At 45.5% G+C, this 16,013-nt stretch overlaps 1 protein-coding gene across 1 annotated transcript in view; it reads left to right on the plus strand.

The window, feature by feature from the left end:
• The first annotated feature begins 1,009 nt into the window (after positions 1 to 1,009).
• The window catches only part of MAP2K2 (mitogen-activated protein kinase kinase 2), a 64,054-nt gene continuing 49,050 nt past the window's right edge, over positions 1,010 to 16,013 (plus strand). Inside the window, exons 1-6 of the mRNA XM_086947087.1 lie at positions 1,010 to 2,190; positions 5,894 to 6,104; positions 12,601 to 12,747; positions 14,531 to 14,608; positions 14,990 to 15,041; positions 15,627 to 15,751. Of these exons, the coding sequence (XP_086803213.1) occupies positions 2,096 to 2,190; positions 5,894 to 6,104; positions 12,601 to 12,747; positions 14,531 to 14,608; positions 14,990 to 15,041; positions 15,627 to 15,751 (708 nt within the window). The 5' untranslated portion in view covers positions 1,010 to 2,095. The remainder of the gene's footprint in view (positions 2,191 to 5,893; positions 6,105 to 12,600; positions 12,748 to 14,530; positions 14,609 to 14,989; positions 15,042 to 15,626; positions 15,752 to 16,013) is intronic.

The following is a 16,013-nucleotide window of genomic DNA, read 5'->3' on the forward strand; positions in this document are numbered from 1 at the left end:
GCTTAGACTTTGAGCACGCCCACCCAGTCACTAACTCGAACAAATTGTTGAAAGGCTCACAGTTCCCACACTTTTTTTTATGTATTTTGACGACTGATTAAACGTGAAACTCATTGTCACTTATATAACAACTAAATGTCACTGCAAATTTCTTTGAAGCGTTTGCTCTGCGAACAGACACCAGCACTTCCTATTTCTGGACTAGAGACAGACTGCAGCAGGTTCAAGCATGCGCACTCCCGAATCAAAAGACGCAGAAGTAGAAGCGCAGGGAAATGAAAGAACGGCAAAACCATAAACCAGGGGTACGTCAAAGAACAGGATGACGCGTTTGCTGGTGTAACTCTAGGGTGTATATAGCAGTCATTTTGAAATCACAAAGCTAATAAAAAACAAGTATAAAGAGGGTTCAAAATCGTTTTTATTAAATCATCGTTGTGCTTAATGTCGCCAGAAATTAAAATTAGTATATATGTGCTCGTGTTTTTAATATGCGTGAATAGTTATTACAAATATAGTGTATTATTTTATAGCTTCGGAATAAATATAATTTCCACGAGCTTTAATTGTACCGTTCACAAATGACTTTTTCCTCTTCTTATGCCTCTTGTTAGGAGGTCCTATGGAACGTCAAAAGTTCGCTCGGTTGAACCAGATGGGTGCCCAAATTTCCGCACTACGGGAAACACGTCGGTCAGAAACGTCTGATATGTTAGTCTCATATCTATTTCGCAGTTTTAGGTTACATGCATGTAAAGCCTTCCTTCTACATTTAGGGCCAGAAACCTGTAAAGGCGGCAGCCATCTTGAAGGATAAAACATTCACCCCTGTAATGTGATAATTATAATATTCACGATAAAAAATGAACTAATTTCAAATGAAATAGTTAGAATGAGAATTTTATTATTCAAAAACAGTATCGTAATTTAAAAAATGTTGTCAAACTCGACTGCTGATCAGATCGTTTGTCCTACGTCAGTTTCCATATATTGGGCCGTGCTTCCGCGAGGGCGAGCTCTCGCGAGATCCTCTCCGGGATTTCCCTCCGGCTGCGGTTTCCCTCTGCCTGGGTCCCGGAGACAGCGGCCTTGCCGGTTCCTGGCGGGTGGGAAGACAGCGGGGGGACCCTGTGCAGGAAAAGAGGAAGTCGCCGCATCATACAACTACGTCCCCCTCGCCATTAATTGGCCGCAAAGGCACGCCATCCCAGTGCTGTCACATACCTTCCCTAGAGGGTGTGACCTGGGCGGGCCAGCGAGGACTTCCTTAGAAAGGGGAGAGGCAGCAGCTATTTAGGAAGAGAACACACTGCAACTTGGGGGACATGACGTGACTGGGAGGGTGGGCTGCAGGCCATAGGGTTTATTCGGGGTGAGTGGGATGGGACGGGACAGGCAGAGCATGTGCAGGGTTGCCACAGGTAGCCTTTTCTGGTAAGGTCAGATGCATTAGGCTGGCGGAGTGCCTTGAAAGGGACACATTCGGCTTTGGTCCAAGAAAGATTAAGATTGGTACGGGTGTGGTGCCAGATGGGCCTAGAAGGGGCTAGATTAGGGGTGTAGGCGGCAGCAGGAGGACACTTTAAGGGCAAGGTATAGCGAGAGCGCAGTAGGAGGCCAGTTCTGAGTGACAGCAAGGGTTCATGTGGAGGGATAGGGCCTGAGGGTGGAATACTTGTGATTCTAGGGTGTAAGAGGTAAGGCACAGGGCTTCAGTAGGCGAGAGTAAGCAGCAAAACTGCCTTTTGAGGAGCAGCCTAAGGTGTTTACAAAGGGACACTGCAAGGAGATCACGTTACGTGCTGCACTTTTAAAATACGCGAATGCTATGCAAGTGATGTCATTCGAGTAAGGAAGACGCTCAGTGAAATTCAATTGCTTTGCAAACATTCTCAAGGCGCACATGGTGCAGAAATACTGATAAAGGCCTCTTTGTATCTTGTGTAAAGGAGCACTAGGGATGACCAGGGAATCGGTCCTCTGTGACTCTTGAATTGGGGGACCGCCCCAGTAAGAACAATTAGCTGATTTTATTTAGAAGAAAAGGTCATCGAGCGGCTTGGTGTAGGCGCTCCGCTCCTGCCTCTCCACCTTCATGATGCCGGCCAAACGGAAGCCTATGCTGCCCGCTCTCAATATTGTCCCGACCATCGCAGAAGGGCCGACACCTACCACTGATGGTTCCACCGAGTAAGTGTCTTCTAGTTGTCAGCGGACCACGTCTTCGGCTTGTGTGATCTTTGCAAGAGGGCTATAGAACGAATAGGGGCGTCTTAACCCCAACAAAAGCCAAGTGTTGTCCTCTGTTGCTCACATAGTGCTTCAAAATCCATACCGCTTCCACCCCTCCAAAGCTACCTAATCACTTGTATTTGTTTCTTGTTTTGAAAGACCCATGACCCGCCTCTGATTTGTGAGGATTGCAGTGTCTGTGAAGTGTTGCAATTTGTGAGGTCATTGACACATTTCTTCTGTGTGTTCCTAAAAATGTAAGCTCGTGTTTTTGAAGCATGTCACCGTACATATATGCAATTTATTTACTGTGCTTTCGCCATGTGACCTTTGGCAACTTGTGTGCATTAGCATAAGCTGAAGGAGGATAAACCTTGAAGGTGAATTTTTAAATCCCTTGTTTCAGTTTTGACCTTGCCCGTGTTTTGCCAGCTCAGTTTCAGGCCTGCAAGAGGTTACTTTGTATTTTACAGTGGGAACTTCAAAAGTCTCACCGGATGTTGCCAACTTCTGTTTTAGTGGGTCAGGAGTGGTCTGTGAAGAAGCAAACTGCATATTGTATCAGTCTTAAATAATCCCATGGCTAGACAAAAAATGTTTCTGAATAGTTCACGACTTTGCATGGGCATTCAACCTTGTCTTACACCCCCCCCCCCCCCCCCCCCCCCCCACCACACACACTTTAGGAACAGCTGGTGGCGGTCTTCTGCAAACGTTGACACTTTTGTCCATGGCAAGACTTGATGCTCCTTTGGGGATATTGCATCAACAGGATACTTGTGTCACATAATGTAGTTTGTAATAAGTGTAACAAATGTAGTCTCCAAATACGTTCATCCCTTGTGAACAGGAAGATGGAAGCCTCCCAGAAGATCATGCATGTCACAGTAGTTACAGCTCTCCACTGACCAGCAGTCCTATTGTGGTGGTCTGTTAAAAGTGCCAATATCCAAGGAGTATTGCTGAAACAGTCTGAAAACCAGCTGGCTGTGATAATTCCAGGAGCGCTTTAGTAGTAAAGAGAATTCTTGAAATGTGGTTTGGTGACTTTCGGAGGTGGCGCATTCTTGACTGTGAGCCTTCAAGCATTTTAATGGAAACTGGCATTTAACTGTTGGTAAATTTAGATACATGATTTAATGCTTTAGAATCTTTGTATTTGCTTTCTACATGAAAAGGCACCCTCAGAACTTCAGTAGCATTGAGCACTAACTGTCATTTGGTTTTTTCGTTGGGAACTTCAAACATGGCTCGGCCGTTGCCGCACGCACTGAATATGTTGTAAAGTTGCATCAAGACTACTCTCTCCACTCAAAACGTACTTATGTGTTTGTTTTTTTGGACCGTGCAGATCTCCTTGCATGCTTACTGTTTGGCAAAAAGTAGAAGGGACCTGAATGATGTACCAAAGTGATGTCTTCTGAACACCTACTTGCCCACAAAACCCTTGTTTGCAAACTGAATGCACAACTATTATCCAAATCGGTAACCTCGTCTACGTTATTGGCATTCTGTTTGTATTTTAGGTGACAGGTTCTTATTCGTGTTGTACTTGAAATTCAAGCATTTATTTAATCTTCTATGGATAACTGAATAGAGCATGCAAAGACAGTTTTTGAGGGATCTTGGGCTCCACATTGTACACAATGGTGAGCGATCCCAAAGGTGGTGGTAAGATTGTGGGTTATCCTGGTAAACCCATTTCCCACAAAATGGACAATTCATCCCAAGCAGCATGTAAAATCAGTCCGTTAACAGTCCAGAGTGCAAATGCATCTTACTGCAAAGAGATTAAGATTTCTGAAGAGAAAATGAAATCCGCATTTGGAGATAAAATTAACAGGTTTCTATAAATCATAGGTTACGGTCCACAGCCAGTGGCAAATGCAGTGTAGCTTTTTTTGTACGTTTTGACTTGCAAACAAGATTCCATACGTGGAGTTCTAGATGTCCCTGATTATCTTTGTGTCAAAGAGAGCTGGAAGTAGTAGTTCATTGTGCTCAAGTAGCAGCAAAGGATCTAATGTGCGCAAATTGATTAAATCACAATGGCAGTAAAACAGACACCTGGGTCCTGAGACTGGAGCTTCTTTCAAAAACACAGCTGTCAGTGCTTGTTGCCCAGGTATTTCGCAGACCAGTAGTTCCCTGATAGACTGGGTAAAAATAGTGGCTTTTAGCTGTTCAGTACTCTTGCCTTCAGTTGCACCTTTACGGCAGCATGAGCTTTGCGGTGACTGAGGTCAAATGTACAATTCTAACTCTATGCTCAAGTATTTGGGGATGTGCAACTTTCCTCAAAATAGCCCAGAAGCTTTACTTTCTATTTTACCTTCAGGCCTGTAGCATTGTGGGGAAATTAAATAATTCCACAGATATTTTAAGAAAGGGTTAACATTTTATTTTGCATTGACCTAATTTGAAGCTCATCGCAAAAAAAGACTCGGATTTCCTTTAAATCAATTGAGTTAGTGCGTTTTCCAGCTTATGCTACATCCTGCATTTCAGATTTACATATCCTATGTATGTGGTTTACTCTGACATTAACTCGATGTTGAAGAGATCAGTTCCACCGTATGTCTGAACGCATGCACATCAAGAGTGCAGAACAGGGGCAGATTCGCGAATGAGCTGAGATAAAACCAGCACCTTTATTTCCATCGAGTGCTCTCAAATGAAGTTTCACACCTTGTTTCACACCTTGTTTATTTGGGGTTGAATGGTGCTAAATATAAAAAAAATACACACTTAAGAGCCCATGCCAGATCGATGCTTCCCTTGGGCATTTCGGAGCTTGTTGATAGAAATTATTTTCCTTTGGGAGTTCTTGGAAATGCCATTGATCCTGCTGAGACTGGCTCCATCCTTATTCGTTTGGTTCTCAGTAGCTGCCTTATCAGACACTCAAATTAATCACTGAGGCTCTTCCACAATCTTTCCCTTTTCCCTCCATGGCTGCTTCTATTTACTTTCCAGCCAGATACACTTTGTTTGTATAATCTGCTTCAGCACTTTAACCCCTTCCATGCTGATGACGGCCCCCAGCCGTCATGCACTACGGTGCTCGTGTGCTGATGACGGCTGGGGCAGTCATAAACCCGCCCACTCGCGATTCTGCCGCACAGGCGCAGAATCGTGACCGCATGGGAGGGGCTAAAAAATCACTAGATTCATTTTCAGTGTGATGACTTTTTTCCTAGTTAGTCCCAACTGCTCTCTCTACAGACGAGTTAAACTTAATCTCAAAAGCATCGTATGGGACGGTAAGAGTGGGGTGTGTGGACGGTAAGTTTACGTACCACTCTGCGACTCTTGTGATCATTCTGTGCATGCTCTAAGCTATGGAGATCTAATTCACTTACAAAGATTCAACGGTTAATATGGAGAATAACAACTATTGTGTTAGAATTCGTACAGAAGGTTTAGTAGGCCAATGCAGTAATTTGAAAATGCATACCAGTTTGAATAAACGGGATTAAAGTAGTGTTTTGAAAAGATTCATCTATTGTGCTGTTTTTTGGGACAAATAGACAACTCTTAAAATGGGTGTCCTGCCAACCCCCCCCCCCCCCCTCCCCCCTCCCCCCGGGGATAGTTGGTCATTTCACAGTAGCATGGCATCGGTAAAAACGTTCTAACTACTCCGTCCCCCCCTCTACAGAGCGAATCTAGTGGATCTGCAGAAAAAACTAGAGGAATTGGAGCTTGACGAGCAACAAAAGAAGCGATTGGAAGCTTTCTTGACGCAGAAAGCCAAAGTTGGGGAACTGAAGGATGACGACTTCGACAGGATCTGTGAGTTGGGTGCAGGAAATGGTGGTGTGGTCACCAAAGTGCGGCACAAGCCTTCAGGGCTCATCATGGCACGGAAGGTAAGCTAGTAGTAGCTGCATATGCTGGGTGTATTCTAATGTGCCATCGAAATGTTTTTCAGATGGGTTCTTAGTTCTGTGCACTGCAAGACCCCCTTATCTCTCAATGTTTAGTATATTATCTGAAGTGCTTTGTGAGGATGTGTTCTTCGATCCATTGGTATAATGTTGTGTTTGAGGAGGCTCCTTACTGGAACTCACTAGTGTCATCTTTGTAAAATAAAAAAAATTCTAGTTTTATTGATTTTGGTGATTTAAATTGTAGACCAACCTGACTGTTTAGATTTAAATGTTCTCCTGTTTTGGTTTCACCTACAAAGCAAAGATGAAGTTGTTTGTGCTGACTTTGTTTACATTTGTATTTTTGGAATGTAAAGTGTGAGCTTGATATTTGGGTACTATTTGTTACAGTTCGTAAGCATTTGATTTGTAAACTATATAATGATTTACAGGTCAGATTCATCTACTATGCATGCAGTTCTCCATAATATGTTGTGCGCACAGTCGGAGCTTGTTTTCTCTATGAAGAATTAAAGCACATACATGCGTTTAAGGGGTGATTTGGACGAAAGGATCATGATGGATTTTCTAAAGACCTGCAACAAAAGGGCAGGTTTAATGTCCAATAAAAGTGGAGTTGATCACAAGCTTGGGAATCTTTGGAAACGGAAAATGGATGCTCTCTAATTTTATATGCAGATGTGGACTCCGTCTCTTGGTTGTATTAAGTGCCTACTTCTAGAGGAGCCAGAGTGAGCTTTTGTCTTGTTTAACTGGACTACAACGTATTCTCCAAATTTGTTTTGGAGTTGACCAGTAAATCCCTACCACCTAGTTTAGGTTGGGTATGACAAGTGAAAATATTAGAGTTGAGGTACACGAAGGAACCCACTTTAACTGTCGTTTGAGCCTCTGCTAATCAAAGTTGTGGAGATTTTTCAGATTCTGAAATTAGAGTACTGACCAAAGGCTATGGTGTTACGTGTATAGAGCATTGAGCAGTTTGTAACTTGTAACTTATTCTAAGCTCCCATCGTCAAGTCTACTCCAGTGATAACCTGAGATGTTAGCCTGTCTTCTTGCAACAAGGCCAGGACACACAAAAAGGTTTAGGTTTCTTCTGGATTGCTTTGGTCAGAAAGGACATTTCAGTTGCTTCCTCACTATTAAGTAAAGGGTCAATCCAGAGGGGTACCTGGGTGATGTGCATATGTGATTGACACACCGGTCTCTAACATGGCCTAATGTTCTCTATCTCCATGTGGGATAAGCATAACCATTCAAACGTGAGTTGGGGACACCTTTGGCCAGAGTCGTACAATGTTGTAGAAAGTGACCATATTTAGAAAGATGAGAAGCCCATCAGCAAAATTAATAAACCGCAACCAGAGTATTTTAAATCCTGCGTTCTTGTTGAATGTAGACTGAAAGTGGGCATGAATATGGTTTGATATTAGCAACTCTTGAAGTTTCAAAACCACTTCATTTCTAGAAGAATTTTTTTTTTAACCTGGTCTAGAGTCTGACCCAATTTGAACGTTAGGTAGTCTGATATGTTTAGACTGGTCATAGTCGAAAAGACTATATAGCTGGCTGTTATAGTGGAACTCAAACTCCCCCACCCACACACACAACCCTGCCCCATCTCAACCATCTGTTTTGGCATGAGATATATGCTTTTATTATATATGGCCCAATGGTGAATGATCATAATTGCAGAAACATTCTCAGTAAAAACGTAAATTACCCTTATGGTAAAGAAGTAATTTTTTTCTCATCACTCATCCCCCAAAGTCATTCCAGAATAGATTGCATTCCTGTTGATAATGTCCACGTGACCATTTCAATTAGACATTTTAAAAAGCCACTTAATGAGGCATTGGAATTTGAGCCTGTAAAAATAAAGAGCGTAATCAGACCTCAAAAATGAAAGAAACTTGTTTGAGCCGTGTGAGTGACGCTGCAATCCTACCCAGAGATCTGTCTGATCACTCCCCAGTTGCGGCTACCATAGACCTCCCCACGAAACGACAGCCGTTCCGTTGGCGGATGTCTTCGTGGCACCTACAGCAACCTGAGTATGTGCATCACTTGCGTGAAGCGGTTGATAATTATTTGCGCGATAACCTTGTGGGGGACGTGGACGCAGTAATGGTATGGGAGGCGCTGAACCCCACGATATGGGGAGTTGACATCGCTTGGTGTGCAGCCGCGCGTCGGAAGCATCGGGAGGCCATTACGGCCGCCGCCGCTGCTCGCGTGGAGATATTGGAACAGCGTGGTCGGGATGGGGGTGGTGAGGTTGCGATACGGCAGCTCTTGCAGGCGCAGCAATCCTATGCCTCGGTCCTGCATGATGAGGCCAGACAGGCGTGGCTCGCCACGCGTAGCAGGGTTTATCAATGGGGTGACAAGTCCTGTACGATGCTTCACAGATTGTGCCAGGCCACCTTCCAGCCTCTCACATTGTCCGGTCTCACGGCGGAGGATGGTTCGGTGGTGACGGACCCGGCCCGCCTCGCAGCTAGTTTTGCCCATTACTATGAGGCACAATATGCCCCCCGGGACTCCCTGGAGACTGAGGAGATATCCTCATATCATGATGACCTGCTGCAGCAGGCCGTCTCCGATGACACCAGAACTGCGCTAGAAGTCCCGCTCACGGCTGAGGAACTTGGGGAGGCCCTGGGACAGCTCAATACAGGGAAGGCGCCGGGCCCGAGCGGCTACCCGTGCGAATTCTACAAAAAGTTCCACCTTCAGCTGGGGCCTCAGTACAGGCGCGCGCTTGAGGCAGCACGGGCTCAAGGGGAACTACCGCCCGATTGGCGCCACGCCGAGATCGTGGTCTTTCTGAAACCAGGCAGGGCGCCGGACAGGCACGACTCGTACCGACCCATTTTACTTTCAAACATTGAGGCCAAAATCCTGGCAAAGGCCTTGGCGAACCGCCTGCTGCCCTATATTACGGACCTGGTCCACCCTGACCAAGCCGGGTTCATGCCCCGTAGGGCAACTCGCCACAATATCCGGCGGGCGCAGGCGGCGGTTGATGCCATGGGGTCTCGGGATGAGCAGGCGGCACTCCTACTAGCGGATATGGACAAGGCCTTTGACTCTGTGAGTTGGGCATACTGTTTACACTCCTGGCCCGCCTTAACCTTGGTCCGGTGTTCCTATCGTATCTGAAACTACTGTACACCAACGTCACGGTCTCGGTCCGGGTGGCCGGGGCCACGTCCAGGCGCTTTCGGAGTGGTCGGGGCACCCGGCAGGGCTGCCCACTGTCCCCATACCTGTTCGCCCTTGCGATGGAGCCCCGAGCGTCTCGGGTGCGTGCTGATGCCCAGATACGCGGCTTTGTGTGGAGTGGTGAATTGGTAGATAGAATCGCACTCTATGCGGATGATATCCTCTTCGTTCTCACCGACCTACAACACTCGGGCCCCCGGGTTCTGGAGGTCATGCGCGTCTTTGGCGAGATCTCCGGCTTTCGACTCAACCTTCACAAGTCGACCCTATGGGTGCTGGGTGGCGGGGCCGTGCTTGACCCCTGGGCTGCAGGTCTGCGAGTAGCGACGGATGGGCTGAAGTACCTTGGCGTATTTCTTTCGGAGTCGCGCGCCGTGGCTTGGGATCGTGGCATTCTGCCGGTGTGGGAACGGGTCCAAGCCGATGTCAAGACCTGGTCCAGAATGCCCCTCACTATATTTGGAAGATCGTCCATCTTCAAAATGGTGGCGCTTCCGCGCCTGTTATATCAACTTCAGAACTTCCCTTACCCTTTTGGCCCGCAGTGGTTTCGCCAGGTCAACTCGACGCTGGGTCGTTTCCTGTGGCCTGGTGGAACGGCCAGAGTGGCGTTGAAAACATGCTTCCTGTATACCTATTGCGGGGGCCTAGCCACATCTGATCTCCTATCTTACTACCAGGCTTCCCAACTGCTTGTTCTTAATGAGTGGTGGTACAGTGACAGGGGGGACCCGGCGTATGCATTGGAACGGTCGCTTATGGGCGATAATACACTGCACACCATTCTATACTCAGCCCGTCTGCGTCGTGCACTACCGTCGGTTACCAGAGTGGTGTTCGCTGTGTGGAGACAGGCCCTACGCCGCATGGGCTGGTGGGGCAAGTTGACGGCTGAGACGCCGCTCTGGCACAATGGCCTGCTCCCGGAGCTAGCGGCCCTGGCCGGCTTTGAGGGCTGGGAAGCGATAGGTATCTCGCTGCTGGGCCAGGTCATGTCCGGCACCACCCTTAAATCCTTCGAGGAACTCCGCACGGAGTTCCAAAGCCTCAGTCCCAGTTTTTCCGCTATTTGCAGCTGCGCCATGCCCTCACCCCGAGCATTGCCAACCGGGACTCCCTGCCAGAGTTCAGCCCAGTCGAGGCAAAGGTTTTTATGGGAGACCTGGGGGATAGGAAGGTATCCCGGATATACCAGACGCTGGTCATCCATTGCTCCTCTACGCTGCATTCTCTTCGGGCGGCTTGGGAGGGGGACGTCGGCCCCCTGGATGAGGACGATTGGAGGGAGGCACTAGAATCCCCGCGTGGAACCGCCATTGCTGTACGGCTCCAACTCATCCAATTTAAATACCTGCACCGGGCCTACTACACCTGTGAACGATTGTGGAGAGCTGGGTTGATTGCATCCCCGGAATGTCTGCGCTGTGGGACGGTGCCTGGATCCCTGATACACACTGTGTGGTCGTGTGTCGGCTGTCTGGTTTTTGGAGAGGTGTATGGAATTGTCTATCTGAGGTCCTGGGCTGGGACCTTCCCCGCACCCATCGGCTAGGGTTATTGCACGTTATGGAGGGCATTGGTGGAAACATCTATAAGCGTCATCTGCTGCTTTTGGGGCTTGTTGTTGTCAAACGGGACCTAGCCCGGGCGAAGAAGGCTGTGAGGGCCCCTCCCCTGTCTGCGTGGAAAGCTGGGCTGGACTACTTCATGGGCCTTGAAAGGCCGATCTTTGAGGCGAGGGGCTGCCCACGCAAACACTACAAAATTTGGAAGCGGTGGGCCGACTACCGGGGTCTGTCACTGGATCCCCCAGCGGAGCGAGAAGAGGACATCTGATTGTACGGACATTGTTGGCCCGAATCTGCGACGCTCCTGTCGCACTACACCTACACCCTTTTAACTGTTGCTATATGTACACGTGCGGGGGGGGAGGGTGGGGGGGAGTTTCTGGAAGTTGGGGGGACGGGGGTCGGGGGGTAGGGTGGGTTGGGGGTTTATTCATACTGAGCCTATTCTTGATGCCTGCTTGAACATTTGCTACTCATTTGATTTACTCTACCTGTATTGTTGTGGTGATCTCCGGCCTGTGGGGTGCCACAATTTTATTGCTCGCTTGCTCAATAAAATTGGTTGTGAAAAAAAAAAAATGAAAAACTGAACCACATCTCCATGTAAAAGGCAATGCGCAACTAAAAATGGTGATGGATCTAAAATATGAGGACTGTCCTTTACTAAGAAAACTGCTAGATTTGTGGGTAAGCATGGATAAAGCTAAGAAGTTATGTTACTGGAGTAGAAAAGACCTACCAATTTTCATGAATGCACAGGAAACAGACTGAACGTTTCGGCAATTGAAGATAAATACCATAACGGCTCAGTTTTCCGCTTTTACTGATTTTTAGAAATAAATACAGAAAGAAAACATTCTGTTTTCCAAATGTATTCATTTTTAAATTTCGGCAAAAAAGTTATTTTTTTAATGATTCTAAATGCTACCAGTCATAACGGCCAGGCCAATAGCTGTGCGGACTGACAGGTTTGGAAGTTAAATAGTTAAGCAAGAGAAAGTTTCCTAATGAGGTTGAAACAGCTCTAGATATGCAGAAGGTTGAGACTGTTTCCTTAAAATGGAATCAGTGTTGTAACTGTGGTCGTAAACGTTTTCCTCTTACCGGCCTCTGGTGGTCACATTGTCGCTCCAGCGTGCCTCTTTCATGTTAACCTGTCCCAGTCCACCCCAGTACCCTTGCTGCTCATTGCTGTCTAGTTGATCTTTGAAGGTTTTTGGACGTGATTCACAGAATCCTTTTGTTTTTCTCCTTCTGAATATTTGTCGATTTCTGAGAGTGAAACAGTTAAACTGTAAACCACCTTCAAATAAATCTCCGCTTTCAAGAGCATTTCCTTTTAGTTTGTGTGTATCAGTTCTGTGACAGCCAGGTCATGTTTACTTTGTGTTCAGGTCAGAACAACGTGGTGTACAGCGTGCCCCAATGTTTTTTTTTTTTTTTGGCCATGTGGTAAATATAGCTATCCTTAAAATATAAAAATGTTGCATGCATGCAATCGGCATAATCAAAAGATTAGCCAGCTTGTCACAACAACCAGAAGTGTACGTTCTTGGCACTATTTCAGTTGTTGGCTAACCCTAGTCATGTTGATGTTTTTCTCTGTTCCACTATCCACCCATCAATGTATCCTTATACTCTTGCCATAATGACCTCTCTCCCTTTCATCTTCCCAGTTGATTCATTTGGAGATTAAGCCAGCCATCCGGAATCAGATTATTCGGGAACTGCAAGTGCTGCATGAGTGTAACTCTCCATACATTGTGGGTTTCTACGGTGCCTTCTACAGCGATGGAGAGATTAGCATTTGTATGGAACACATGGTAAGTCTGATCAGTGTTCACGCGGTGTCTCTTGGGATGGAGGGGAGAGGCCAATTTTCATATTTTACAGCCAATATTCTTGCGGGGATTCTGCTCATAAACAGAACTGTGCACAGAGACCCAGGACCTCAGTGAATTTGGTGTACCAAAAAACTCACCTCAGTACCTAGAACCCCGAACAGACTAGCATCAGTGTCACATTAGCTTTCCGTCCTATAGCGAAGCTACCAATGATTAGACAACCCAGAGCATGCGACTTAGGTTACTCTCAGGAGTGGTGGGAATCAAGAACACTCTTTTTTTTTGTTAATCTCATACCAGTCCACAACATAAGTAATTAGAGACACAGAAAAGTTAAATGTTTATTTTAACGACGTGCTCTAAGATGCAGTATTTTTGCTAACATAAGCAGGCATATGATTAAAAATAATACTATCAGCATTGTTACAATTCCATAAATCACAAAGGTAGAAATCATTTTATAATGTTAGTGGAAACAGGTCCTATAGTGCCTTGTGTACCACCCTCCCCAGCTAGGAACAAGGTTTTATAAAATAATAGGTCTCTTAGGCTTGAATGGGGAACCCAATACCTCCAAGATCAGCAGAAGTGAATCACATCAGGATCAGCAGAAGTGAATCACATCAGGATGAGCAAAGCTCTCTCTCTGGAAAAGGATTTTCTCCAAGTGCCCTAATCATGCATGCAGTGCAATATTGAAGGCGCTAGAATTTCAGTAAGCTGCAGCTAGGTGCATGCTGTGTCTAGAGCGTGAGCCGATCAGCCCGAATAACAGCTTACATTGTTACGGTAACCTTGAAGGCTTCTGCACACACTGTACAGACTGAGGTCTCGATGTAAGTCTAGGAATGTTCAAAACGAGCATCTCTCTTGTGAAGAAAATCAAGCAGTCTAACTTACAACAACAGGTACATGCAGTGTTGTGTGCAAAAGCGGCAAAATGGCATTTAAACGTCTAATAAGCTCATGCTAACATAGCAATGTGTGTTCGCAGGGCCCTGCCTTCACTACAATATCAGATTCTTTAGCTCCCTTCACATACTGGTTGGGTGAGAGGGGGACATTACTGCAGCAGTTGTACAACATTCAAGATGCTGGGGAAATTCACGTTGCCAACATGACACCACACTGTTTTTGTCTCGTCTAAATCATTGGTACTTTCCCTGTTCTTGCTAGTTGATCGGTTGTCTTTTTGCAGGCATGGTGACCTAGCCCCATACTTAGTTTTTTTGTTTTCAGACCCACCACTCTCCTGCTTTTTACCATCACTTGCATTTTCAATCATTATCTAATGCTGTTTCTCTTAGAATACTACTTTCGCTTCCAGATCCATCTCTCCTTGATAAGTCCATTGTGCTCATATGAAACGTGCAACACTGCAATTATGATCGGGAACAAAATGTTTGCTTTCTTTTTTTTTTACCTTACTCATTTTACTTGCGATGTTTAAAGCATTGGGAAAAGAGAACACATTCCTCTCCAATTTCAATGTGTGAGACTTGTGCCCAGGTTGAATACAAGCAGAAAAAGAAAAGCATCACAAATTATTATTTTATATATATATATATATATATATATATATATATATATATATATATATATATATATATATATATATATTTGTCGTTCCTTGGATCTTGCAATTCTGCACTCCGCTCTGTCGATCTGGTCAGTATATTTTTTCCTTGTGTTTAGGTCTCTAGGAGTCAGAGAGAGGGATTTGGACTCCAGTTTTCAGGATTGTCTTATTTCTTCTATTTAGGACGGTGGATCTTTGGATCAAGTACTGAAAGAAGCCAGGCGGATCCCAGAAGAGATACTGGGAAAAGTCAGTATTGCGGTGAGTCTCCAAAGACTGCAACACCGGAATGAAAGACGCACATTGTAGGGAAGAACTTTCTAAAAATCTGTGGCAAGATTAGAGTGTTGGTGATGCATGCTGGACCTGACATTGCTGCCTGTTCCTTAAACAAAGCTACCGGGAGTTAATAAAAGAATTATGGATTTGGTGAAGTGTCCTGGTATAGTAATGCCACTTATTCCATATGGCATGATCTCCAACTTTGCAGTCAATGATTTGCATGTTTTAAGTGTCTAGAAGTAAAATTGATGATCTGGTTTCTTTTGACTCGTGCTCTAGCAATGCGAAGTCTGTTCTCTTTATCAGTTTTATGCAGTGATTAGGCTTTTTTCCGGTCTCTCACTTGTCCTTTCTTCTCAGGTACTCCGCGGTTTGGCATACCTAAGAGAAAAACATCAGATCATGCACAGAGGTGAGTCTTGCTTAAGATGAGCTGAAAACCTTTGCAGTGGCCTACTTTAGCCCTTCCTGCTTCTTTCTGACTAGAACAACACATGATCTCCCACCCTGGATACTTCTCTTTATCCGTTGAAAGGCTCCCCACCCTTTGCACAATTATCATATCTGCTCTTGGGTTCTCCTGTTTCCTTCTGAAACTCTAGAGTACTCCTGTCCTTGATCACTTCTTCTGCTCTAGTCACCCTGGCTGAAGGTAGTACTAATGCACTGATTCACATCCTAGCCGTTGCTTGCTTGTAATGGAATGGATTACTCCCTACTCTCCGTGGTTCCAGTACTGTGATTCCCTGGCCAGTCCTTGTACGCTTCTCCTACACTAGAGGACTCCTGGTCCACTGTGGTATTAATATTTAGTGATTTATTTCCCAGCTGTTATGTGCTTCTCCTCTACTAGAGGACTCCTGTTTACCTCCATTGCTGGAACATCCTTGTATCCCTCCCTGTGCCAGACCAGAGTAGTGTCTGTGTTTATTCCTTCTGATAAAACCCTATTTCAAACTTTTATCAACCAGCTGACATGCATGGCTTCTCGTTTCAGATGTAAAGCCTTCGAACATCCTAGTGAACTCCAGAGGAGAAATTAAGTTATGTGATTTTGGAGTGAGCGGGCAACTCATAGACTCCATGGCCAATTCTTTTGTGGGCACGAGGTCCTACATGTCGGTAAGTGTCTCGCTTTTGTACTTCTGGGGCACTTGAGGTGGCGCAAAGCAGTTGTAACTGCTATATTGAGCTGTAAGCGCGCCAAACTCTAAAAGAGAAACCTTAGTCGCCAAAACAAATTACTTTTCATGAATGAGGACAGTCTTAAAAGTAAAGAATAGTTTATTTCAACTTGCAGCAGATTTAACAATAAAAAGATCTGACTTTTCCATGTAAAATGCAGGCGTCTAATTCATAAAGGGCGTCTTATAGATGGGAGGAA

This window comes from Lissotriton vulgaris, chromosome 12, assembly GCF_964263255.1.
Source record: "Lissotriton vulgaris chromosome 12, aLisVul1.2, whole genome shotgun sequence".
Taxonomy (NCBI): Eukaryota; Metazoa; Chordata; class Amphibia; order Caudata; family Salamandridae; genus Lissotriton; species Lissotriton vulgaris.